The 27,068-nt window shown below is 40.6% G+C and overlaps 1 protein-coding gene across 1 annotated transcript in view; it reads left to right on the top strand.

The window, feature by feature from the left end:
• DMD (dystrophin) overlaps positions 1-27,068 on the top strand; it is a 2,524,637-nt gene that overhangs the window by 835,528 nt on the left and 1,662,041 nt on the right. Inside the window, exon 10 of the mRNA XM_066577956.1 lies at positions 14,653-14,841. Coding sequence (XP_066434053.1) covers positions 14,653-14,841 — 189 coding nt within the window. The remainder of the gene's footprint in view (positions 1-14,652; positions 14,842-27,068) is intronic.

The following is a 27,068-nucleotide window of genomic DNA, read 5'->3' as shown; positions in this document are numbered from 1 at the left end:
TTGTACATATATGTATGGCCAGGCACAATGTATTGACATACATAACTATTAGAGATGAGCGAACGTACTCGTTTCGGGTGTTTGTGCACTCGAGCACTGCTTTTTCCGAGTAACTGAATACTCGGATGAAAAGATTCGGTTGGCGCCGGGGGTGAGCGGGGGGTTGCAGAGGGGAGTGGGGGGGGGGGAGAGAGAGAGCTCCCCCCTGTTCCCCACTGCTGCCCCCAGCTCCACCACGCCGCCCCCCGCCCCTCGGCGCCCCCCGAATCTTTTCGTCCGAGTAGTCAGTTACTCGGAAAAAGCGGTGTTCGAGTGCAAAAACACCCGAAAAGAGTACGTTCGCTCATCTCTAATAAATAAATACTGTAGGCAATGTCATTTCAACAAACTTTGCATAAATCAAACCAAAGTGAAGATAAGAAATTTTCTAAATATAGCCTATTAGAGAAAAATGTATCCTCCACTTAATAGTCACCTCTTCTCTTGCCTCCTGTATTGTTCATTCACTCTCAATTTACAGCTGTCTGAAAACATCAAAGGCAAGATGGAATACAAGCTAACTCAGGGATCAGGTTGCAGCTCCATTGAAGTCTATAGAGAGCCAGAAAGAAACAAATTTCACATCAGTACTGGCTTCACAACTACAATATTAACCAGTACTCCTGTAAAATGTCCTTCAGAAGGTGTGCTATGGAGAGACTGGAGAGCAAAATCTCTTCTTCTTTCTGTGTTCTGTGTATGGGAAATATATCAACTAGTCTCCACCTACCAGCTCATGCAAAACAGACAATTAGGAGTAAAACCTGCAGAAGTGAAAACTGCTAGTAAATACAAGATACAAGTCACATAATGCCCAGAAATAGTACTTCTTTTCTAAATGGCAGCTTATTTTGAAAACTTAGCTGAAATGACAAGTGTAAGAAATGTAAGAATAAATTCTGTTTATAGGAAAAGAAAAGTAAAAAAAAAATTACACCAAGCACATTGTTTAAGAAAACTACATGTTAATGCAAATGTATAATAAAGTGCACATGCAGTATTTGGTATTCCAATAACCATCCAAACATGTACTCTTTATATATATATATATATATATATATATTTTTTTTTTTTTATTTTTTTTTTAAATTTATTTATTATTTTTTTTCAGGTCAGCCAAGAACCCCATAACCCCATAAAATAAAACTATGTCGAAATTGTATTTTATTTTTTCTTATCCCTTCAAAAAATCAATTAATAAAGATGACATGCTTACCTATATGTACCCAATAAGGGTGCATGTAGAAGCTACAGCTAGTCCTGCTGTGTTTATGATAAAAAAAGAAAGAGTTATTACTGTAGTTCCAGAATGCCTAGGGAAAGCATACTAAAGACAAAAATGACTGGTTTAATAGGGTTAATGCTAAAATATGAGATAATGAAAAACTAACTTCAGCTCCCAACCTATTTATTAAGAATAGACCTGAATAAGCTGTCATACAGATGTGTGCTTTTCAAGTGAATATTGAACCATATTGCCCACTATATTGTAGGCGTTTTAATTTCATATAAGGTTCTGCTTCATGGAAATTTCCCCTAGAAGCACTGAAATCAATGCTTCTAGGGGAGAACTTGATCTTATACATGCTTAGATTGGAACATACTTCAATCTATTTATGTGAACTCTATATGAAAAAATCTTTGCACAGCACTGTATTTTGGTGCTATTATATTCATGGCCTTATTGAAAGGTATTAGCGTATACCGTGTGATCAATGGACTGAAGATATTTCAACTCTTTTATAATTTAACCTACTTCATAAAGTAGGATTTTGAGAGAATCAAATGAAAGACATTTAGTGTATAAGTTCTTGTATTTCTCTGGATTACTTTTTAACAGATGCTCATTTTATTGTAATAGCTTTACAATTGGGTTCAATAAGTATAGCACTCTATTAATAGCTGGAAGGCTGCTCAGATGAAGATCATGTCCCCTGCTAATAGCCCTGCATTTGTAATACACGTAGTTAAATTCAATCAAAAGTGCAATTTTAATAAAGGAATCCATCTCTTTTTGTTTTTATATGCAGTAACTTATTCGTGAGTCTTATCTAGTAATGACAATGTCAACTACTCTTCTCATGGATCTTTAAATGCATTGAGTATACATTATTTTTTTTGCATTTTTATTGTTATGTCACTATTAGTCTTAAATGAAATCTTTAGTTTAATGTAAATAAAAAAAAAAAAGATTTTCAGTAGTAAATAAATCTCAAAATGTAAGATTACAATTACCCATATGCTACGTGTTGTTCTTCAGCAACAGAATTTTACTCATTTTTATTTGTTATGTGCAATAAAGTAAGCATTCACACCTTACTGCTGTCATATACATACCATCTGTTACACAAACAAGGAGATCTTAATTTTTGACAGATTTATTTTGAAATGTTTGGCATTAAAACGTCAATTAATAAACAGGAACACAGAGGTCACTGCAAAACTTAGTCATGAATGCCTATTTACATATCTTCTATTTTACATGAATGGAACATTCATTAATTGAAATAATTAAACATGGTAAAGAATAGAACTTTGCAGTGGCTGTATTGGTTTTGATGAGGCTTGATGGTGAACTGGAACTTTTCTTGGTTCTTATTTGTCATATGCAGAGAAGCGAAGCACTTCAATTTCATGCCCATAGGAATCTTATTAATCCATAATATTATACCTATAGAAATCTATGGCCGTAATAATAGTCATCATCATAGGCTATCACTCAGGGCCGAGCATGATTGTCTTCCAAGTATGGGGGCTTTGCGGTGGGTCTGTAGATGACTATAGAGACCTTCTTGCTCAGAAGGGTCTTTCTAGAGATGAGCGAACGTACTTGGTAAGGGCGATTTCGCAATCGAGCACCGCGATTTACGAGTACTTCACTACTCGGGTGAAAAGTACTCAGGTGCGCTGTGGGTGAGCAGGGGGTTGAAGCACTTCAGCCAACCACAATCAAAGCTACCAGCAGGCGGGGATTTTAAATCCCTGGCTGCTGATAGCTTAGGACTACAGAGGCGGGGACAGTGCCAGAAGTCGCGGCTGAGCCCCAGCAGCTGAAGGCAGGTGAATATTGTTTTGGTTTTTTTTAACTATTTTAAATGGCTTTTCAGGGAAGGGATTATGAAGCCCTTCCCTGAAAAGCCATAGACGGGATGCCGGCAGCAGGATTCTCTACCGCAGCTGTCATGTGTGACAGCTGTGGTGGAGAATTGAAGAATTCCCTTTGCTGCATCTGCCACAGATGTGGCAGATGTAGCAACAGGGAATTCTTTGAACTAGCGGGGGTGAAGGAAACATCTGCTGCATGTGGCAGATGTGTTCTTCATGCCCGCGGGGTTCACAGCAGTGGCGGAGGGGTAAGTTTTTTTAAATTTTTTTTTTGTTTCGAACTAAAATGTTTCTTTTTCAGGGAAGGGCTTATATGTAAAGCCCTTCCCTGAAAAAGAATGCAGGGGGTCGGCAGAGCATTGTTTTTAATGGAGCCACGGCTCTATTGACAACAAGCACGCAGCTGTGTTCACGCGTGTTTTTGCTCGTACCTAGGTGCGGACGTATGTACGCACCTAAGTACGCACCAAAACACGCTCGTGTGAACCCACCCTTATGCTGTATTTCTGGCATTGCAAAAAGATTAGTCGGTGGCTACTGATAGAGTACCTAGTTTTTTCAATGTTCAGTGAGAGGCCGAGCTTTTCGTATTGCTTCTGTAAAAATGTTTAAAGTGGCTTGTATAGCTTCTCATTGAGCACAGACTATGTTATCATCAGCATGTTGGAGTTTTGTAATAGACGTTGTTGTGACTTTAGTATTGGCTTTTAGTCTGTTAAGATTAAATAGTTTGCCATCTGTCCGATAGATGATTTCCATGCCAGTGGGAAGCTTCCCATCAACAAAGTGCAGTATAATAGCTATAATAATGGAAAATAAAGTTGAGGGAATAACACAACCTGGTTTGACCCATGATGACTTCACCCTAAATGGGTCACTTTGTGAGCCATTGCTGTCCAAGACCATTGCCATCATGTCATCATGGGGGAGCCACAAGATGTTCGTGAATTTATTAGGGCATTGATTTTTTTGAGGATGGTCCAAAGAGCATTGCGATTTACTGTGTCGAATGCATTTGTAAGGTCAATGAAAGCCATGTACAGTGGTTGATTTTGTTTCTTGGTGCTGTCTTGCCATGAAGATCATATCCACTGTTCCCATGGAAGGGTGGAAGCCGTTCTGGGATTCTGGGAGGATGTCTTTTGAAATGGGTAGAAGATGGTTTGCAAGGATTCTTGCAAGGATTTTCCCAGCGGAAGTTAGAAGGGAGATACCTTGATAGTTTTCAGAGTCTGTTCTTTTTCCTTTTTGAAAAGGGTGATGTTAGTGGCGTCCTAAAAAGTCTGCTGGGATTTTCTCAGTTGCTCACACTTTTTCAAATGGCTGGTGGAGTTGTTGTGTCAGCTTCGGTCCACCCTCTTTAAAGATTTCAATAGGGATCCCATCAGGCCCACTGGTTTTGTTATATTTTAATTGGCTGATGGCTTTGCTGACTTCCTCCAAGCTAGGCAGTGCTACAAGCTCATCTCCGACTTGTTGTTGCGGGATTTGCCAGAGAGCCTCTGCAGCCACATTAAAACTGCAGTTAAGGAGGTTATGATAGTGCTCTTTCCAATGTAATGCAATAGATTTTTTGTCCTTTAGAAGCTTGGTTGTATCTGATGAAGGTAGTGGGTGTATGCCATGATTTTTTGGGGCCATAGATGACCTTTTTTGCTTTAAAAAATACTCATACAGCATGGATATCTGCAAAATGTTGGATTTCTTGATCCTTTTTTGTCCATCAGATGTTCTTGAGTTCTCTGGTCCCTCTTTGGTTCTCAACTTTTGCACTAGTGTAGATCTTTTCTTGGCAACACAGTTGGTGCCATATTCAGAAGGCTTTCCTTTTCTTATCAAATAGTTGTTGGATCACGTTATCATTTTTATCAAACTAGCCTTGATGTTTCTTAGTTTGGCATAAAAAAACTAAAACTAAGCTATATATATCTCCATTCTCAGGAAAATTATTTAGTGGAATTAGGAACAATACTTATAATGCAAGGGCATCAGCTATTTCAAATGCACAAAGTACCCAGTACAAACCACTGTGGAAGTTCTTTCTCTCTGCTTGCACAGCTTGGTGCTCCTCTTTGCTATTATATATTTGAGGATATACCAAGATTTCACAGAACATATTTTTGGAATTAGTTATATCAACATTTTGCCACTTCATGAAACTGTTGTTGTTTCATACTGCGGATACAGATGATGTGAAGCATGACGTTTGTTGCATATGATGTTATGGTCATGATGTTTGAATGTGAGGCATAGCATGTAGTGATACATAATGTATACACATGAGGGCAGAGTTCTTTTGATAACAAACTGCACTGCATCAAGCTATGATGTATATTTATACTGCAATTTGGTATGCCCGGGTGCCTAACTATAGGGTTGTTGTAAAGGGTATGTGGCAAGTGAGGGGTCATGTTTCAGACTTTGCAGTGGGGCCCAGAAGATTCAAGATACTTTTCTTGCATATGTTTTGAATTTCATGTGCATCGTGGCATGTTCCATTGCATGATGAATTAGGCAGTGCTTTCATTATGGCAAATGGAGTGCATGTGGTTTTTAATTATGGGTCAAAAGGGCTTCTGTCTGTTATTGAAAAGACACCTTTTATATAGGATTGTCATGGGAATTAGGCCTTTCATGAAAGTTCCAGTCAGACGTTTCAAGCAACGTATGTTGGACTACACTGGTTTGGGCATGCCTAATAGTCTTTGAAACAGGTCTGTGACAACTGTGGCAGGGGATTCTTTACTCCCCGCTGGGAGTCCACTTGTCACTGAACACTGTAACAGTGTTGTCACAGTGTTCAGTGACAAGGGGACTCCCTGCGGGGAATATTGACGCGCACCACAGGCCTATGGTGCACACATTTCCTATGTTTTGCAGGTACGTGCATTTGTACGCCTGTAAAACACGGACATGTTAACACAACATAGGGAACCAATGCTCGTTTGAAAGCACCCTAATAGTCAGCAGAAAATTTTGATTTGAAATTTTCAGGTTTTTGCATAGGACTGATAAAATATGTTAGGATTATGTAAACAATCCTAAATAAGCAAAAAATACAAAAGGAAATAATTGCACTACTCTGGCAACAATTATTTGCTGCACAGCAAATTCTTCTGTAAATGACATGGGCAAGAGACTTCTAATATTATCCTTTCAATTGATAGTTTTTTTACATGTCTTAAATATCTACGGTATAAATGCTTACATCCATTTAAAACATATGCCTACTAATAAGGCACTAGATTTTGCAAGAAGCATCTACTGAACATTTCTGCCCTTCAGAACATTAAAGTCATGTTTGACTGGTACATGACACTATTTGCATTGTTTTGTTTATATTTTGTGTATATGTGTTTGTTTGCTTTATAAAACTTTAAATATATATATATATATATATATATATATATATATATATATATATAGTAGCCGAATCTAAGATGCAAACAGGAGCAGCATACAGAAACACTGCTGAACAGCACAACCAAGTAGTGGGCATTGTGTACAGCAACATCTGCGCAGCATTTGAGCTAAGCCTTCCCAAATCCAGATGGACAGATGGGAGACTGCACAAAAAGTTGTGGAGAATGACAAGGCTTAGATCCTTGTATCCTTCCAGATATGGATGGACAATAGGTACTGACAAACTAACCAAACATTGTGGTAATAGACAAACACTAGAAGCCAGAGGTGGTAATAGATATAATGATACCAAGTGACAGTAACATCAGAAAGAAGGCATATGGGAAGCTGGAGAAAGACCTGAAAGAAGAACTAGAGAGGATGTGTAAAATGAAGGCCAAGGTCGTGGTGGTAGGAGCACGTGAGGCTGTAACTTCTAAGCTCGGGAAATGGCTCCAACAAATACCTGGAAGAGCATCTGAGCACAGTATTCACAAGAGTGTAATGCTAGGATTAGCCAATATTCTGCACAGAACCCTCAAACTCCCAGGCCTCTGGTATAGGACCCGAGGTTGAATAAGACACATACCCCCCATAGGGGTGAGAAAAATTATATATGGTTATTATATATAAGGTTTTATATTATTATTATTATTATTAAATATATATATGGTTTTAAAGGGAATATGTCTTATTTACTATAAGCAATTATTCTTGGTGTCACTTTTCTACTTGACTTAACAATAGCAGCTTCACTTGTAGAACTTGTGTTGTCCTGTCTACAGCATTTAGCCTACTTGTATAGCTGTCATCATTTTTCTTTAACAGGGGCTAATATTGCAAATACACAGGAAAACATGGTAAATACATTATGTCCCTACCTCCTGCCACAACAATTATAAATGTTCTGTGAAGTGTATCTGATTTCTTTTATAAACTCTTAGCTTTACCCTGAGAAGCGTAACTTCTGTAATGGGAATTAGTCTTTGATAGCTGATATGTGGCTTAATTAAAAGTCAAGCAAAGCATAACCAAGGTTTCTGCTTTGGAAGGAGACCTAGGGTTCTTAATTAGAAATATGCTTGTCTTTTCTAAAATAACCATTTAAAACTGAAATGAGGATCTATTTGTTGTGAACATTTCAATTTTTAATTGCAAAAGTAGCCATAATACCTAGTATAGTTTCCAAAGCATATTTCCCTCATACTTTACCTCCCAATTAGCTGCTAGCATACTTACTAAATATATAGTGCACTGGGGATAAATTTCAATGTAGATATTTTGCAATCATACGGCAATATGGAATTAGTGGTTATTTTATTATACCTTTTTACCTTCATATATCAAAACAGGTAATTAATGTTTATCAGAGTTATTGCATGATACATATTCTATAACAGCAGTATAACTTTCAATATTGTCAGGGTATCAAAAAAGCATGCTAATAAAAATATAAATTGTGTAAAATTTTAGAAAGTAGCAAATGCTGCTAAGATGTGCTCTAATCATGAGAAAAGACTATTGCTGAGATTGAGTAACTTATTTCCCAATGCTCTATAACATGTTCCCTACAGTTGAACAGTATGCTTAATGCAAAAGGTTCTTTTTAAAAAAACATTTAGAAACGACAGAATATATGCAAAAAGAGCAATTTTTTATGAAGAAAATTAAACAAAATAAATCCCTGTTTCACTACATAAAACATATGGAAAATTAAAGGGAACCTGTCAGCATATGTATGCACCATAATCACGAGTTGTATGATATACGGTAGTGACAGGTGCCATAATTATATTAAACTAAGTTTTCCTCTAAAGTGTCTGCTAGGAGGTTTTCCATTGGGTTCTCCCCTCCTAGTTAATCATGAAACACAAGTAGGGAGAAACTTGTCAATCAAGCTAAGTCAGACTGGGAAAAGCTGGAGAAAAGTCACTCAACCGGGCACTTCTCCTTCAGACTTGAACTTGTACTTCTCCTGGGCCATGACCATCCAACTTTCTTCTCATTCTTCCTTCACTGGTCATAATCCCTGACCCAACTTCCTTCACTGTCATGGCAATTTCTCCTTTGTGAAGAAAAACAATGGGCCCCTCCATCCATGCATTAATTACCACAGCCTCAGTGTGGTGACAGGGAAAAACAAATTTCCTCTGCCTCCAATTAGGGAACTATTTGAGAGTTCTTCACAAAACCTGATTTATGGGGTCCATACAACCTGATCTGGATATGTTAGAATGATGAATGGGACACAGCATTCCACACTTACCTTGTCAAGTTCTTTGGACTCTGCAATACAACTGTTGTATTTCAAGAATTTGTACTTCTCTATTGTCATATACCTGGATGACATTCTAATATTTTCTCCTGATACAATTACACATTGAAAACAAGTAAAACTCTCAGCACTTACTAGGCAACCCAGGCAGTGGTTTTCTGAAGCTGAAGAGGCCTTCCAGAAACTAAAACAAGCCTTCTCCTCAGTACCTGGCTGGCTATCACTAAACTGCTTTATACTGAAGTGTTCTCTTGATGCTGCAGCTCTTTCTTAAAGGAGTCCAAAAGGAGAAAATGCCTTTTATAAGGCTTCATTCTCTGCCAAGAAGAAATATTCCAGAAGTGACAGGGAGCATCTGGTGATCAAGTTAGCTCTCAAAGAGTTGTGGCCTCTGTTGGAAGGTGTCAATTTTCTTGTTAATATTTACACTGACCACAAACATTTAACTTACTTACATTCAATGTCTGAATCCTTGTTATGCCTGGTTGTCATTATTCTTGCTCTGTTAAATTTTCATCTGTACTTTAGGCCTGCCAACAAAAACTTTAAAGGGGTTGTCCCGAGGCAGCAAGTGGGTCTATACACTTCTGTATGGCCATAATAATGCACTTTGTAATATACATTGTGCATTAATTATGAGCCATACAGAAGTTATAAAAAGTTTTATACTTACCTGCTCCGTTGCTAGCGTCCTCGTCTCCATGGAGCCGACTAATTTTTGGCCTCCGATGGCCAAATTAGCCGCGCTTGCGCAGTCCGGGTCTTCAGCAGTCTTCTATGGAGCCGCTCGTGCCAGAGAGCGGCTCCGTGTAGCTCCGCCCCGTCACGTGCCGATTCCAGCCAATCAGGAGGCTGGAATCGGCAGTGGACCGCACAGAAGAGCTGCGGTCCACGAAGGTAGAAGATCCCGGCGGCCATCTTCAGCAGGTGAGTATGAAGACGCCGGACCGCCGGGATTCAGGTAAGCGCTGTGCGGGTGGTTTTTTTAACCCCTGCATCGGGGTTGTCTCGCGCCGAACGGGGGGGGGGTTAAAAAAAAAAAAAACCCGTTTCGGCGCGGGACATCTCCTTTAAGGCAGACACTCACTCCTGGTCATTTAATGTGACTGACCTTGCATAGAGCCGCAACACATCATCATTGAACCAATTTGAATAGTATCAGTGACTCCATGACTAAGAGATATTCTCCCTGGGAGAGCCTTAATTCATGGTGCACAGCAAATCTTGTCCTGGAGTCATGATTCCAAACTGACTGGTTATCCTGGAATTAAAAAAGACTACGGATTAAATTTGTCATCACTATTGGTGGTCCTCCTTACCTAACAATGTATAATAATGCATAACTGCCTACCAGACCTGGGCTAGAAAAAGACCATCCCATCAGCATCTTGCAGGCCTATTGTTGCTTTTACCTGTGAGAAAGTCAACCTGGTGGCATATTGTCATGGACGTTATTATCGACCTGTCCAGTTTTTCAAATTGCCCTATCTGGGTTGTTACGGACATATTCTCTAAGATGGTACACTTTGTTCCTTTGTTTGGCCTCCTGTGTGCCATATTGCTGTTTTCTGTTTTTGCCAAGCACATTTTCCATCTCCATGGATTCCTGCAGAATATCGTCTGTGATCATGAGGTACAGTTTACTTCCCACATCTGGAAGTCACTAGGTGGCCTGCTGAACATAAAACTGGATTTCTTCTATGCTTTCCACACCCAATTTATGATCAGGTAGAACTTGTAAACCACTAGAATTATATCTGCAACACTTTGTGTCATCTCAACAGGATGATTGGGTCTCACTTCTGCCTTGGGCAGAATTCTCATGTAATAATCATGCAAACAAATCTGCAGGAGTTCTCTCTCTCTCTCTTTGTAGTGTATTTAGAATATCCATGAGCTACACTTCTGGTGGCACCAGTTTCTTAGGTACCAACAGCAAACATCTCCCATGAAGAATGTCTTAAGAACTGTCAAGAAGCTAAGAAATCCTTGTCAAGGGTGGCCATTTATACAAAGAGCAGTGCTGACAAAAAGCAGAGACATCTCCCTAACCAACAGGACATTGGGTCAGGCATGTTTCTAAAAATATTCACCTGATAATACCATCTCTAACTTCAGACATATGTATCCAGGAAAATTTCAAACATTTAAACAAATCTGGTAGCCCAAAAGCTTTGTCTATCTTCCACATGATGGATCCCCAGTTCCTTCCATGCCTCCCTCCTGAAACACTTTTTTCAGAATCAGGTCTCTTAGTCCTCAATCCCTACTTTTGTGTCTACCAGTCCTGAGGAGGAATGTAAAGTGAAATAAATCCTAGATATTAAAAATGTATCGGATTGGAAGGGCTTTAGTTCTGAAGACAGGTCCTGTGAACACGTAAAGGACACTGACAGGGCAGCCAGAAGCACAGAGGGGAGAACAGCACCGGGGGAGAGTGAGGGACCACAGCTCCATCACATGGCACAGCACAGGGGACACAGTGACAGCGGGGCCGTGACCAGAGGATGGCAGGGGAAAAGGGGTGGAGGAGCAGAGTGACAGCGGAGATGCAAGCAGGGAGGCCAGGGCAGAGGGAACCAATAGACAGCCAACGGTGGCTGACAGTCACAGCGGCCAGGGAGCACAGGCAGCCAGTTCAGCATGGGAGACTCACAGCAGCAGCGGGGTGATGCAAGGTCGGCATGGCAGATTGGAGGCGAGACACTGACAGCAGCGTCTTCAGCAGGGGAGACTGGAGCACTGTTGTGGGCGTCAGCAATCCCTCCCCTACAACTTAACCAGGCCAACCCATGTTCACCCATTCTTCTGGTGGTGACAAAATACACCAGTACCTATACCAAGTATATTACCCTTATGTTGCCAGTAGGAAGAGTGCTTTTTTTGTAGATAACGTAATATGTCAGTAGAGATATTAACAGGCAAGATTTGAGATTTTTTTTGTGCTTATCTTGTAATAAGAGATTTGCCTGAATTCTTTTATTACCACCAATGCATTTTCTAGAGAAGAAATTGGGTCTGTTAGCTTCAAAATAATATCATCTGCATATAGTGATATTAAAGAAAAGTGATTATTGCTTTGCCACAGGTATGTTAGTGTTTAGTTAAATTGTTCTGCTAGAGTCAGCATGGTCAGACCAGGTGATTGACTATCGACTCTTGAGAATGCAGAAATATATTTCTGTCTACTATGAGCATGCCAATCCGTTTGTAACTATTGTGAACATTTAAGTAGAAGGAAATGTCCTATGCATAGTTCATTATACATCAAAAGGTTCCTCTTTCCACCATATGTGGCTTAAGGATTGAGCATGGCTATGCAAGCTGGAGGTGGAGTTTATGCCTAGAGATGGTATTAAAATCACCACAAATAAGTAAATTACCTTGTTTGCATTTAGAAGGTATACACACAATTTTATGAATAAAACACCTCTGGGGTTTTTTGGTTCATAAATAGAGATGAGCGAATCTACTCGTTTTGAGTATTTACTCGATCGAGCACCGCGATTTTCGAGTACTTCACTACTCGGGTGCAAAGGTTCGGGGGGTGACGGGGGGGGGGGGGGAGGCGTGGCGGCGCGGGGGGTAGCAGCGGGGAACAGGGGGGAGCCCTCTCTGTCTTCCTCTCCCCCCCCCCCACTCCCTGCTGCAACCCCCACTCACCCACGGCGCCCCCCGAATCTTTTCGCCCAAGTACGGAAGTACTCGAAAATCGCGGTGCTCGATCGAGTAAATACTCGAAACGAGTAGATTCGCTCATCTCTATTTATGAACCAAAAAACCCCAGAGGTGTTTCATTCATTGTCTCATCTGCTTTGAGCATGCAAACCAAAAAATAATCTCTCTGGCAATATTCACACCATGTTGCCAGGAACACTAGCTATAGATGGTAAAGAAAACAAAGCAGGAGAACTTTCCCTACTGGGCACTAGATGGTGACAGTCCCTGCTTAATAGTGAATAACCCGCCCTGATAAGGACTATGCAAATAAATTAACTCCACAAAATAAATTACAGTACTTATCTTATGAGTTCCTGGGAAAATCACAAAACCCAGTTGCTGGATGAATCATAAAACCCTGATCCAGAAATATTAAGAATGAGAAAGAGACTGTTAAAAATGGAACAGTCCCTAATTGGCCTTAGGTGTACTCCAACAGGAAAACACACCCATAACAACTTTACCTTAAGGGCTCAGTTAGATGAGCGGAGATCAGTGCGTTTCTCTGCCTGGAAAAAAAATGCACTGCATGTGTGGGCGAAAATCCGCACCTATTGAAGATAGAACATATGGGTGGCAATGGAAGAGGTCATGCAGATTTTTTCCTGCACGTGGTGCATTTTTTTTTCCACGCGGAAAAACGTGCAGATCTTCGCTCGTGCCCTAGAGGAAAAAAATGGAAAGAAAAGCAAAACAAACAACAAATTCAAACTGACACAACAATTATTTATTGAACAGACTAAAATAACATCTGCATTGTGGGCCTATTTCATCTGGATAAACTGGAATGCTATGAAATTTTTTATCGTAATTAAAATCCTTCTAGATTAAAAGATTAAACTGGACAATTGGACTGGAATATTATAGGGCAGATAGGATGTTTAACCCCTTAAGTTATCTTTCAATAGTACATGTGTCTCCTGCATGCAAAAAACATAAAGGGGCAACCTTTTACCTTTTCCCACATAAATGCACATTTTTGGGGCTATTAAGCCTAATAACATTTAACAACTATTTTATTTAAAATAGTTAGCAGTAAATAAAGACGCATGTAGGTTCAAAGATGTACAGAGTTGTCATTATGGGAGCTTTTTTACTGTGCCAAGCAGGCTGTTGGTTGTACCTGGTATACAACAAGAAGAAAAAAACAACAATAATAGTGAGCAGTCCTTTACATAGCTATGAATGAGAAGGAAAATATAGCAGCTCAACCACACTTGGGCAACAAGTGTAGAGGTGAAAGTTTCCTGGGCATTCTGAATTTTCATCAGTGCATGTGCAGAGCGTTTTCACTGACAGACTTCACCGCCGAATCACAGGCTTCTCCTTCTATGTCTTTTGCTTCCTTTGTGGACGCCGCAAGGCGAAACATGTTGGGGTGACTATAGCCCCTCCGTGACATCCTGAACACTTAGTCAGTAGGTGAGACCTACTAGCCTGTGATTTTACCACTTTGGAGTTGCTGTGGATCCCTGGTGGTTCAGGAGCTCTGTAGTCAGGCAGCCATTCACTTGGGCAACCAAGGCTCACCCCAAAATGTGTTCATTCTTTTACACAAGGGGTTTTACAGATGCATGCCGTTGCAAGATTACTTTTGAGCATAACAAGATGTGAAAGTGTAAGAACAATATTTAAAAATGATGTTAAATGCATTGGCCATTTACAGTGTAAGCTTTTTGTTCTGAACTGAAAAAGCTTCTTCTCTTGCAATGATGAATCCAACATTTATCAGTTATTACTAGAGGTTTAGGAGTAGCATCACAGTAAAGATGGATTTAAGCATATCCGTGTTTATCTAGCACAACCTTTTTTGCCTGTCTCCAGGTTTTCAATTCAAATCCATTACCAACATCACACACACACACAAATCCCCAGGGGGCAAAAGCAATATCAGATAATGTAACACAGACAAGAAAAGCACTTTTATTAAACAATTCTTCACTTTGCTACATTGTTTAGTGTATGAAGTCCAGCAAAACCTTTCATTATGAAACTTTTTTGTGTTTTGTTTTGGTTGTAAGAAACTGTAGCTAACAAGTATATATTGTAAATATACAGTTACTATTTATTTTTTTTAAAACACACCATATTTTTTATTGTTTTTCCTGCAGAGAATGGAAGGCATGGATGTTAGACCATTTGGCAAGTTTGAAATTGAACCAAGAGTGGATCTAGAAAGTTATCAATCATCATTGGAGCAAGTACTTACCTGGCTTCTTTCAGCAGAAGATGTTTTACAATGTCAAGGACCAATATCTTATAATGTAGAAGAAGTTAAAGGGCAATTTCATTCTCATGAGGTAAGAAAATTCATAATTTATCATAATTGAAATATTTTCAGACTCAAACAAAATAACAGTAGTAATAATTATTTTTAATTAGAGTTGAGCGAACATACTCTGACGAGCTTGATGCATGTTCAAGCATTAGCGTACTCGATGGTGCTCGTTACTCGAACGAGCATCAAGCCGTGTTCGCCCCAGTTTTTGGCCTCTCCCCGCTGTGACGTGCCTCTTTTGGCCCCTCCCTGCCGCGACACAGCGCGCATCATTGGCAAATTTTTTGGCTGGCTGGCTGGCGAGAGAGAGAGAAAGAGAGAACGAACATAGGAAAAAAAAAAAAGCTCGGCACCCGGCGTCCCACATACAAAAATGCTCGAGTCTCCCATTGTAGTCAATGGGGTTCGTTACTCGAGTAGAGCTCTCGACTTTTACGACAAGCTTGACTCAAATAATGCGGACTCGAGCATTGGGGTGCTCGCTCATCTCTGGGGTCACATGAGGATATGCTAAAATGTTACATGTATAATGCTGCATTCTACTGTTCTGTGTTCCGGCATATCGCCGCAATTTTTGACTGTGCATGACAATGTATCTTACACACACTGTCGTACACAATCTTGTTATTTGTTTAGAACCAACTTAAGCTGCTGCATTTTCAGGAAATTGATTACCACCCACGAAGCTGGGTACTCATTTTACTAACCTCGGAAAGATGGAAGGCTGAGTTAACCTTGAGCTGGCTACCTGAACCAAGTGGGGATTGAACCCACAACCTTCTGGTTGGGAGCAAGAGCTTAGAACTGTATGTCTGCTGTCTTAACACTGTGCCACAGAAGGTTACGTAGTTTCATTTCTTTAGACATTTGCTGCTCTGCCACACACTCATTGAGAAAGAACAGTGTTTATTTTGCACTCATAGAGAACAATAGGGCACTATAGTGTGTAAGAGCTTCTTCACACAAGCGTATGTCACGAGCGTGATGTCTAGATACCTGTTGGAACACCCAATGCGTACAGCAATGAAGTGCGTGGAAAGGTTTGTGATGACGATGATTAAAAATAGGCTACAAAGAAGCCCAGCATGAGGAAATAACATGGTGGGTGCCCTTAATGCACAAGCAGCTGACTGCAAGGCAGAAAAGAGCCCATGGGATAGGGCTAGATCTTGGGCCTTCCAGCAAAAATAATACCACATTGCTTACAAAAGGAATGTTTAAACCATGGCCATTTATTGTACAATATTTGGATTATAAAGATAAATCAGATGTACTGCAGGCTTACAAAGCAAATCAGAATATACAAGGGAGCAGAATATTGATCTTTGGTGACTGTGAAATCTACACTTCAGGTATATTTTGGGTGTTTCAAATCATATAAAATGAAGTACTTCACAGAACTCACTCCATCATACCCTACACAAGGATGACTATCTGAGAACCATATTCCTGGACCCTCCCTCCTATGCTACAGGCAACCACCTAATTTGAGAAACTTTATAATCAGGGGTGCATTGCCCTCTGACACACAGAAAGGAACTTATCCCTGTAATGCAAGGATCTGCAAGACCTGCTCACATATACTGATCGCTGACAGGATACGGATCCCCAACACACAGCAGGACTATGAGATCCCTGGGACATTCACATGTTCCACGTCCAATGTTGTGTACCTGATCCGCTGCAGTAAGTGTCCTGTTGGGGGTCTTTATATCAGGAAACAGGACAAAAACAGAGAGCGAGGATGAGATCTCATCACCACTCAATTGGAGAGGAAAAAAATGGAATTACCTGTGGCAAAGCATTTTTGCGGTCACGGATATGGCATAGAGCAGATGAGAGTTATCATACTGAAGGGAAACTTCAAGTTACAGCATCACAGAAGAATTTGGGAGTACAAGTTTATGGCCATGTTTGACACCCTCAAGAATGGAATGAACCTCAGCCTGGGTTTCTTGCATAAGTGGGGAATATGAAAGTTCTGAAGGAGGTTAAGACGGGTGTCCTCTTCCCAATAATTTTTTGTTTTTCTCATAAGAATTCAGAAATTGATTGTAAGAATGTTTTCATCCAATAGATGGTGCTGTTTAAGGCAGTATTACTATCTTCTTATGTGTGCATTAGTGATAAGAGACATCATAAAACTGTCGCATTCCTCAGCTTAGTGAACTGATTTAGTGTTTGCTCTCTGCTCAAACTGTCTTGTGTTTTTTCAAGTCTCACATTTTTGTGTGTGAACATTTATTTAGATCAAGAGAAATGTGTCCCCCTCCCCTCTGCATCTGTATGTTATAACTAGCTGATATATCCGGCTTTGCCCGAAATAATTTGGTACTGGTGTTTATCTGGTGTTGACACGGAAAATCTTATGAAGTCGTGGTTACTTTAGAGATACCGGAAAAACATATGTTCACCATTTTGCATAGTTCTCTGCGTTACCCAGGAAGCACCATGGGGAGGTAACCATGCGACGTTTCCTTTATATAAAAATGACATCCGGAAGTGAGAGAATTACATTCCATACGAAAATTTGGACACTAATTCTTTTGCACTTAGAATTGAATAATCAAGTTGGGACCCATTAACTTTTCCTATTTATGACATAATCAATGCCCGTGCCAAATTTCAACTTTCTATGACATCGGGAAGTGAGAGAATTAGATTTCATACGTAAAATGTGGACGCTAATTCTTTTGCGCTTAGAATTGAATAATCGAGTTGGGACCCATTAACTTTTCCTATTTATGATATAATCAATGCCCGTTCCAAATTTCACGTTTCTATGACACCAAGAAGTGAGAGAATTAGATTCCGTACATAAAATTTGGACACTAGTTATTTTGCACTAGAATTGAATAATCGAGTTGGGACCCATTAATTTTTCCTATTTATGACATATTTAATGCTTATGGCAAATTTCATGTTTCTATGACATTGGGAAGTGAGAGATTTAGATTATGTACGTAAAATTTCGACGCTAATTCTTTTGCACTTAGTATTGAATAATCGAGTTGAGACCCATTAGCTTTTCCTACTTATGACATAATCAATGCTCGTGCCAAATTTCACGTTTCTATGACACCGGAAAGTGAGAGAATTAGATTCTGTATGTAAAATTTGGACGCTAATTCTTTTGCGCATAGAATTGAATATTCGAGTTGGGACCCATTTGCTTTTCCTATTTATGACATAATCAATGCTCGTGCCAAATTTCACGTTTCTATGACATCGGAAAGTGAGAAAATTACATTCCGTATGTAAAATTTGGACGCTAATTCTTTTGCGCATAGAATTGAATAATCGAGTTGGGACCCATTAGCTTTTCCTATTTATAACATAATCAATGCTCCTGCCAAATTTCAAGTTTCTAAGACACCGGGAAGTGAGAGATTTAGATTCCGTACGTAAAATTTGGACACTAATTCTTTTGCGCATAGCATTGAATAATCGAGTTGGGAGCCATTAGCTTTTCCTATTTATGACATAATCAATGCTCGTGCCAAATTTTACGTTTCTATGACACCGGGAAGTGAGAGAATTAGATTCCGTTCGTAAAATTTGGACGCTAATTCTTTTGCGCATAGAATTGAATAATCAAGTTGAGACCTATTAACTTTTCCTATTTATGACATATTCAATGCCCGTGCCAAATTTTACGTTTCTATGACATTGGGAAGTGAGAGATTTAGATTATGTACATAAAATTTCGATGCCAATTCTTTTGCGCTAGAATTGAATAATCGAGTTGGGACTCAATTACTTTTCCTAATTTGGAGATAATCTATGCTTGTGCCAAATTTCATGTTTCTACGACATCAGGAAGTTGGAGAACTTTTGGCAAGTCAGTCAGTCAGTGAGTGAGTGAGTCAGTCAGTCAGTGAGTGAGTGAGTCAGTGAGGGCTTTCGTCTTTATATATATAGATTATGTGCCATTCAAACTAGTTTCATTCATTAGCCTAACAAAGGGGGTGAGATATCCCTGAAAGTTTGCTGTAATATCATGTATTTTTGTTAGCCAATAAAAGGTATCATATCTACAAGATTACTTGGTTTCTCTCTCTGAGAACAATCACACTTTACTCTACTGGCTAACACGGCACCAAACCTTTTTTCACAGAACTATGAGACACCACACAAGATTCTCAGTGTGAAACAAATAGTACTCTTTTAGGCTAGGGTCACACAGGGCGGATTTGTTGCGGTTTTGCTGCGGTTTTTCTGTTGCGGTTTTGACGCAGAAGAACTGCTTCTGCAGCAAAACTGCTTCAAAGGTTAAGTTGGGCTTGCGGATTTTGCTGCGGAAAAATCTGCAAGCATTTTTTTCCGCAGCGCTTTTTTACTTTTGTCGCGTATTTGGTGCGGTTTTGGCTGCGTCCATAGAGGTCTATGGACAAAAAAAGCACTGCGGAAACAACCAAAGAATGAACATGCTGCATCTTTTAAAACCGCGACGCAGTTGCATTTCCACACTGCGGCTGTGCGGAAAAAATCCGTCCTGTGAGAACAGCTTTTTGGCAAATCTCATTTGTGCTGCATTGCACTGCAAACGCAGCGGTTTTGCCGCAGTGCGGATATGCAATGGCAATCCACGGCAAAACCGCGGCAAATCCGCCCTGTGTGACCCCAGCCTTATTCTACATTGCAACAGACTTTTTAAATAGCAAACAAACAAGGGAGTGTCCTACATGCACAGTAAATGATTTTAAGATATATTTAAACCATATACAGTTTGTTATCTTAAAATGAGGAAGTTGTTAGTTACTAGAGATGAGCGAGCATGCTCGTCTGAGCTTGATGCTCGTTCGAGCATTAGCATACTCTATGTACTCGTTACTCGAGCTGAGCACCACGCGGTGCTCGAAAAAATCTCACCCTCTCCTCCCCACATGTTTTCAATGGAGCCTCGGCTGCTGCCGGTGGCTCCATTGAAAACAATGGTTTGCTGGCACACCTTAATTGTTTTTCATGAAAGGGCTTTAAATATAAGCCCTTCCCTGGAAAACAATCATTTTAGTGTAAAAATAAAGCAATAAATAAATGAACTTACCTCTCCGCCACTGCCGTGTCCCCCGTGGGGATGAAGAACACATCTGCCGCATGCGGCAGATGTTTCCTTCATCCCCGCCAGTAAAAAGAATTCCCTGCTGCTCCATCTGCCACATCTGTGACAGATGCAGCGGAGGAATTCTTCAATTCCCTACGGCAGCTGCCACACATTATAGCTGTGGTGGAGGATCCTGCTGCCAGCACCCGGTAATTGTTCTTTTCAGGGAAGTGCTTTAAACATTGATTGGCTGAGCACTGTGACCAATTAGAGGCAGCTCTCAGCTATTAAATGACAGCTAAGAGCTGCCTCTGATTGGTCCCTGCGCTCAGCCAATCATAGGCAGCTGCCCTATTTTTTTTTTCTTTAGCTACCAAAATTATTTTTGCTGTGTTTTTTTTCTGCGACATATAGGGCTATTTTTTTAATATGTTTTTCACTGACTTTTTTTTCAGTTTTTTAGTTTAATTGGGGGTGAAAGCCTAAAAACCTATTTTTTAACATTTATCATTGTTTTTTTAAAATTAGAATATTTACACTAAAATAAAGTATAGAAATGGGTTCCTCATTTTGTTTCGGACTTTTCTATATATAATATGTATTGTTTTGGATTACAGGGTGCATATAGCGACAGTTTTGGTTGGTGTTGGCTTTGGTTTATTATCTTTTTTATATATATTGTTGTTTTAGTCTGTAATTTTGTCTTACTTCTTTATGTAATTATTCTTTTTACTATCTATGTCCCCCTTGATGTCATATAAGAACTCTGGGGGACATTCACTTTTTTTTTGTTTTTTTTTGTATTTGACATTTCTTCACTGTAGTGACATTAGTCACTTGCAGAGCTTATCAGTGTCCGATAGGTACACTGTAGCTCTGCTGTGCCAGAGATCACCCAGAGGTCACTGACTGCCAGGTCACGTAGTGGATAGAAGATTTCCACTTTTATTTTTTTAGTACGCTCAGACCTCAGTCACATGGACGCATCGGTGCCCGTGTTACTGCAGGAAGGAGACGGACGTACCTGAAGATGGCCGTCTCTCTGCAGTGCTGGGAGGAAGAACATGTGACCGGCTTCATTGCCGGTCATGTGTTCTTTCAGCAGCGCTGGAGAGAGATGGCCGTCTTCAGGTACGGCCGTCTTCTAACTGTCAGTCACACGGGCGCATCGGTGCCGGTGTATGGATGCCGATGTGCCTGTGTGACTGAGGCCTCACTGTGTACTAAATAAGGAGAAGACAGAAAGGGTTAAAACCCACTTCTATCTTTACCTATGGGCTATCAGCTGTGACTAACAGCTAACAACCCGTTCTGCTTCTGATTGATTTCAGAAGCAGGAGGCCTTAATCCCTGTCGTAATTTTACATACAACTGGGCTTTAAGCCCAGGACCAAGCACTGTAAATTTACAGTGCTTAATGGGTTAACTTATTTATAATAAGTTATTGATTAAAGATATAATCAATAATTGCAAGTAATGTGCATTAGAGCTTGATTTTAGCATACATCTTACTTATATATTATGATATATAGTCTATATATATGTGTGTGTGTGTGTGAATATATATATATATATATATATATATATATATATATATAGCATAGAAGATTGATGTTAGAAAGAAAATGGAGTTACTATAGATTCAATCATGATGCATTCTCTCACAGTGACTATATATCAGATGTCACCGGAGGAAAAATAGCTTGGAGCTATTTAAGGGTTACATAAAGTTTGCCTTTATGTATCTGGCTATTCTGAAAACTTTTCAGCAGAACAACATGGTTAAGCTTTTTCAAACACTGACAAAAGCTGCTGAAGACCTGAACATGGAGGAGTCATCACTAGGAAATTGACAATGGCTAATAGGAGCACCACAAAAATCACCCCTTAACTTCTCAACAGGGAATCGATAAACATCCTTGTAAGACATCCTCACCTTAATTGCTGAAAAAGTAGAGGGAAAGTACATCTGAACTGTTGAAAAAGCAAAGGCAAAGAACATTGCCATGCCAAATGACCTAAACTTAAAGTTTATGAACTTAGAAAAGATTATCTGATGGATTTGTGAGTAAAAATACATGTAGACTTTTTCATCTACAAATGGAAAGGGTAGTTCTAGTTCTAATTAGCGATGAGCAAGCTTTTCGACCGATTTGCAGAATTTTGCCAAATGGTTTGGCTAGGTCTGAATTAGTTTGAATTGAACTAGAACATTACCAATACTCATAAAAGCCCTTTATGCTTTTAGGTCACCTAGGACTGTACCTAAATTCTTTTGAGCTGTTTTAAGGCAAATTTAATAAACAAAAAAAGAAAGAAGAAAAAAGAAATGTTATGACTGGCGGGGCAGATAGACAGGGATCCCTACGCCAGCCATCTCCCGTGTCCCCACCTAATTGCCCCCCTGGGCTAGGCCCCAGGGCAACAACTGTGCTGCACTAGTGACAGGGACCCCAAGGAAGGAGGGACAAGGAGACCGACAGGTGGGCACCACGTAGCTGACTGGAAACGCAAATGAGCAGACCAGAGAGTAGTCGGGAACAAGCAGGGTCAAACCGAAAGGCATGTGCGGAGTACAGGAGGGCAAAACAGAGGCAGAGTCAAAAGCTGAAGTCAAACACAAGAAGTCAGGTCAATAATTGTGGGTGTAGACAGACAAGTCAACCCAAACACTGGCAACCAGCGATTGGGCCAGCAATGTATATATGCAGAAATCCTCGCTCAGGGGTCAGAGTGAAATCACGTGATGACCGGAGGGAATCATAAGGCCACCTCCCCCTGATGGCATGCACCGGCCCGAGCACCACACGGCCGACCAGCGGACAGGTGCACCCGCGCACGATGCAGCATGCACCGCCAGCCGCCGCAACCAACTACCAGAGTGGGGAACCCCGGACAGAGCCGCCAGCCCTGGCCCCTGCAGCACCAGGCCGAGAATGCTGCATCAACCAGCTCCTGGTGCCCCCCCCCCGTGGTAACCCCATATCTAACAATAAAATAAAGGGAGGAAAATGAAGAAGGAGAAAAAAGGAGAAAGGAAAAATAAAAAGGAAAAAGAATATGTTAGGGATGAATGTGCAATATCTTGGATAAAATAGATCTGCAATGACAAATTTGTGTCTATCTTTATTCGCTCTATAAATCACCTCTGGCCAGGATGTATACACCAGGCTTCTTGTCTTTGGTGTTTCCCCTCCAAAAAGGGACAAGACAAGGTTCTCTCCTGTCTGGGCTGCTCTTTACTATTTTTATTTAGCCTCTGGTGAGATTTTTAGAGGATTGCAGGGAAATAGGGAGTATCCAGATCGAAAATACAGTACTGAAAACGTATTTGCAGTTACGTCCCTGAAGATAAAATGGGTGTTTGCATGTATATGTATGTGTTTGGTGGGGGGGGGTGTCAAACTGATGTTTTTCACCAATGCCCCGAAGCCTTTATCAACTCCAGCCATGATAAGGTCTACTTACTTCTCTAGCTTCCATTGTGGTGGTGCCACAGGCAGCACATAGTACTCACTACCTGGCCTGCCCAGCTGCTCACCCAGGTTCCTCCAAAAACAAGTGGTTACATAGGTAATGGTCATGTTGATCATTCTCTTCTTATTAGCTTCCTGAGTCCCGCTGGCTGTCTCCTCAGGAGGCAGAGCATCTGTATGCCATGCTTAATCTCTACTGCAAAGCAGTGCAAAAGCTTGGATACTGCTGAACTCATCACTGTAACACAACTTTTCCAGGGTCTCACAGATGTGAATGGTTATGGCCATGAATTACATACCAAGTCAAAGAAGCAAGGTACAGTGCATGATTGGTCTGGGAATTGACTATGCTGTAACTCAGCTTTTCCATTGCTTGGCTCAGTTGCAGTATCAATGCACAGTGGGATAGCTGTGTTATAATGGAGCTGAAGTCTCCTATTACACTTCCAGCACTTCAGCCTCTGACATGGGGGCTTGGATGCCAAAGTGTACTAGGAAGCAACGTTCCTATTAGAGATGAGCGAGTATACTCGCTAAGGCACATTACTTGAGTGAGTAGTGCCTTAGCCGAGTATCTCCCCGCTCGTCTCTAAAGATTCGGGGGCCGGCGAGGGGCGAGGAGCGGCGGGGGAGAGCGGGGAGGAACGGAGGGGAGAACTCTCTTTCCCTCTCTCCCCCCGCTCCCCCCTGCTCCTTGCCGCAACTCATCTGTCACCCGCGCCGGCCCCCGAATCTTTAGAGACGTGCGGGGAGATACTCAGCTAAGGCACTACTCACTCGAGTAATGTGCCTTAGCGAGTATACTCGCTCATCTCTAGTTCCTATTGATTTCAATGGGAGTGAGGCCCTGTATGACACTTCTGGCTTTAGCACTAATGACGACATCTGGCCATGTTGCACTGACAGTGGGCTGGATGATCCCAACTACTGGGGATACCAAGTGGCGGGTCCCCAGCAATTAACACTTAATGACCTATCCTTGATAAAGACCTCTATACAAGGGCGAATTATCGTTGTCTATGGTGTGGATAAATAAAGATGCATCGTAATTGATGCCATTGTTTGCACCACATATGCTGCTTTTGGATTTCCTATACATGTGAGGTGTGTTTGGCTCCAGAGTCAGGATCCCTTCCTTGGGCGTGCGTCCTAAACCACTTCCCGGTTGTTGGTATGAAGTTTGTGCTGCTGACTAACTGCTGCTTATTGGATTCTATCCTGAGGATAAGTCATCAATAGAATTTATCCGGAAAACCCATTAAACTTTTTCACCTTTGTTTTGGAACTTTCCATTTTATTTTTACATAGGAAGAGATAAATGAAATGCCTACTAGGTACAGATGAGTGTCCAGCAGACCCCAATGGCTACAATGAGGTCCGTCATGTTTCTGTCATGCTACTCAGCATTTGATAGAATAAGAAAGTTTGTTTGGCTCACCTTCTCAAACAGTACCTCCAGCTGCCTGTTGAAGTTCCTCCACGGAGCTCAGACTTAAGCCTCCAGCTTCAGGAGGGCAAGCAACATGCAAAAAAAGTTTCTGTAAAAGTCGGCTTCACATGTGAAGCCGACTTTTAATGAAATTGTTTTGCACATTGCCCAGCATTTAACCAGATAACATAATGCAGCATGTCCAGAATTTCATGTTGACCTCTGCAGAGGCTTCCAACAGAGCATCTGACATACATGTGAACAGAGCCTTCTAGCTTATTAATGATGTGTTAAAGTCAGGGTGGTTTCAAACGAGCATAGGGGCAACTACACTCAGCGGTATGGGACAGAGCTGCACCTGAACAAGGGGAATTTCTTGCCCTTCACTATCAGTTCAAACTCTGGGACAGAGCACAGGAGTTTGATAAAAGCTGCAGGAAGATAGGTGCCGCCTGATCTTTCCCACACGTAGCATTCACTACTTGCAGAAAAATAGGGCAAATCCTATCTTTTCTAAGTCAGGCAATTAACCGCCGAGAAGAGAGCAAGTGAAAATGAAACCACTGAAATCAATTGAAAATGGAATGCCAACTAGTGACAGATCAGTCACATGATAGACATTAATGGCACCGATGGACCCCGTTGACTATATTGAGGTTCATTGGGTTTTTGTATTGCTGCCCAGCATTTTACCAATCAAAATAATGCAGCATTATTTTGTCCAGAATTTTGTATCAGAACTCTGCTGGAATCTTCCAACAGACCCTCTGACATAGATGTTTATGTGTTTCGCTAATATAGGTTCTCTAAAGCCAGGAGAACCATGTTAAATAAATACATCACCTGTAACTCAGATTTCCCATAAAAGTTCCAGGTTACAAAGAACAGTTGCTAAAAATCCCCTCTAAAGTGTAACATTCAGAAGGATTGAGGGCTTCATTGCATGAGGCATTCTCATTAGACCTGGCCATAACTATAGCTTTCTGTTGCTGACCACCTCCCCCTAATTAAACTCTGGATCTGCCCTGTTCCCTATATGGATTATATGAATATGGGTTTTATAAAGCAATCCTTTTAACCGCTTAATGCCACAGGACGTAAATGTATGTCCTGGCTGTGGGGTACTTAACACAACAGGATGTATACTTACACCCCAGGAACAGCGCGAGATCAGAAGAGATATCGCTCTATCTGGCAGCCAGCTGTCACTGATAGCTAGCCTCCCCTGCAACAGCAGGGTGCATCAGCAGCAACCCTTGCTGTTAACCCTTTATACGCCACAATATATGTAGATTGCGGCATGTAAAGGGTTCATAGAGGGAACACTCTCCCTCTGTGACGTCACTGGACTCTCATGATGAAATCGCGGAGAGCCTATGGGTTGCCATGGCAACAGGATGCCAGCTACAGTCATCCTGCTATCCCTTTGCCTATAATCGCTAATACAAGTGATAAGGCATTGCAGGACAGAAGTTATAGCGATCATAGGGATATGAGAAGTGTAAAAAAAAAAGTTAAAAATAGTGTAAAAAAAGTTTAAAAACTTTTTTTGTGTGCTTTTTTCTCTATTAGTCTAAAAAAAATATCCCACATATTTGGTATTGTCATATCCATAGCGACTCATACAAAAAAATTGTACACACTTTTTATCCTGCATGGCAAAAAGTGTTTTAAAAAAAACCTAAAAAAAAACTGAGGCAAAATGCAAATTTTTTTCTTTTGCTTCCCAAAAAATGCATTAAAAGTGATCAAAAAAGCTGTATGTACCCCAAAATGATGCCCATAAAAACAGCTTGTCATGCAAAAAACAAACCCTCACAGAGCTCCGTCCTTAAAAAAGCTATAGGATTTTGAATGCAGTGATTTAGAAGAATTTTGGTATCGTTGTAATCGTACTAACCCACAGAAAAAATGTAATGTGTTGTTCATACTGCACGATTGATGAAAAAAAATAATGGCAGAATTGATATGTTTTCTCTCCCTGCTATCGTAAAAAAATTAATAAAAGTTTTACAATATAGTCAATGTATTAAAAAATGGCACCGATAAAAACTGCAGTTCACCATGCAAAAAACAAGCCCTTATACGTCCGCGTCGACTGAAAAAAAAAAGGTATGGCTTTTAAAAAGGGGAGATGAAAATCCTTAAAAAATCGCTGCGTCCTTATGCCCACCCACCTCCTTTTTTTTCTTTCTGTACGACCCCAAATCTATAAAAAAAGAATTTATATTAAAAAAATAGGCCGTGTCCTTGAGGTATTAAAGAACAATTTTAATGGTCCGCGTTCCTAGCATAACATT

The sequence above is a fragment of the Eleutherodactylus coqui genome, chromosome 1, assembly GCF_035609145.1.
Source record: "Eleutherodactylus coqui strain aEleCoq1 chromosome 1, aEleCoq1.hap1, whole genome shotgun sequence".
Taxonomy (NCBI): Eukaryota; Metazoa; Chordata; class Amphibia; order Anura; family Eleutherodactylidae; genus Eleutherodactylus; species Eleutherodactylus coqui.
This window is presented reverse-complemented; position numbering and strand designations above follow the sequence as displayed.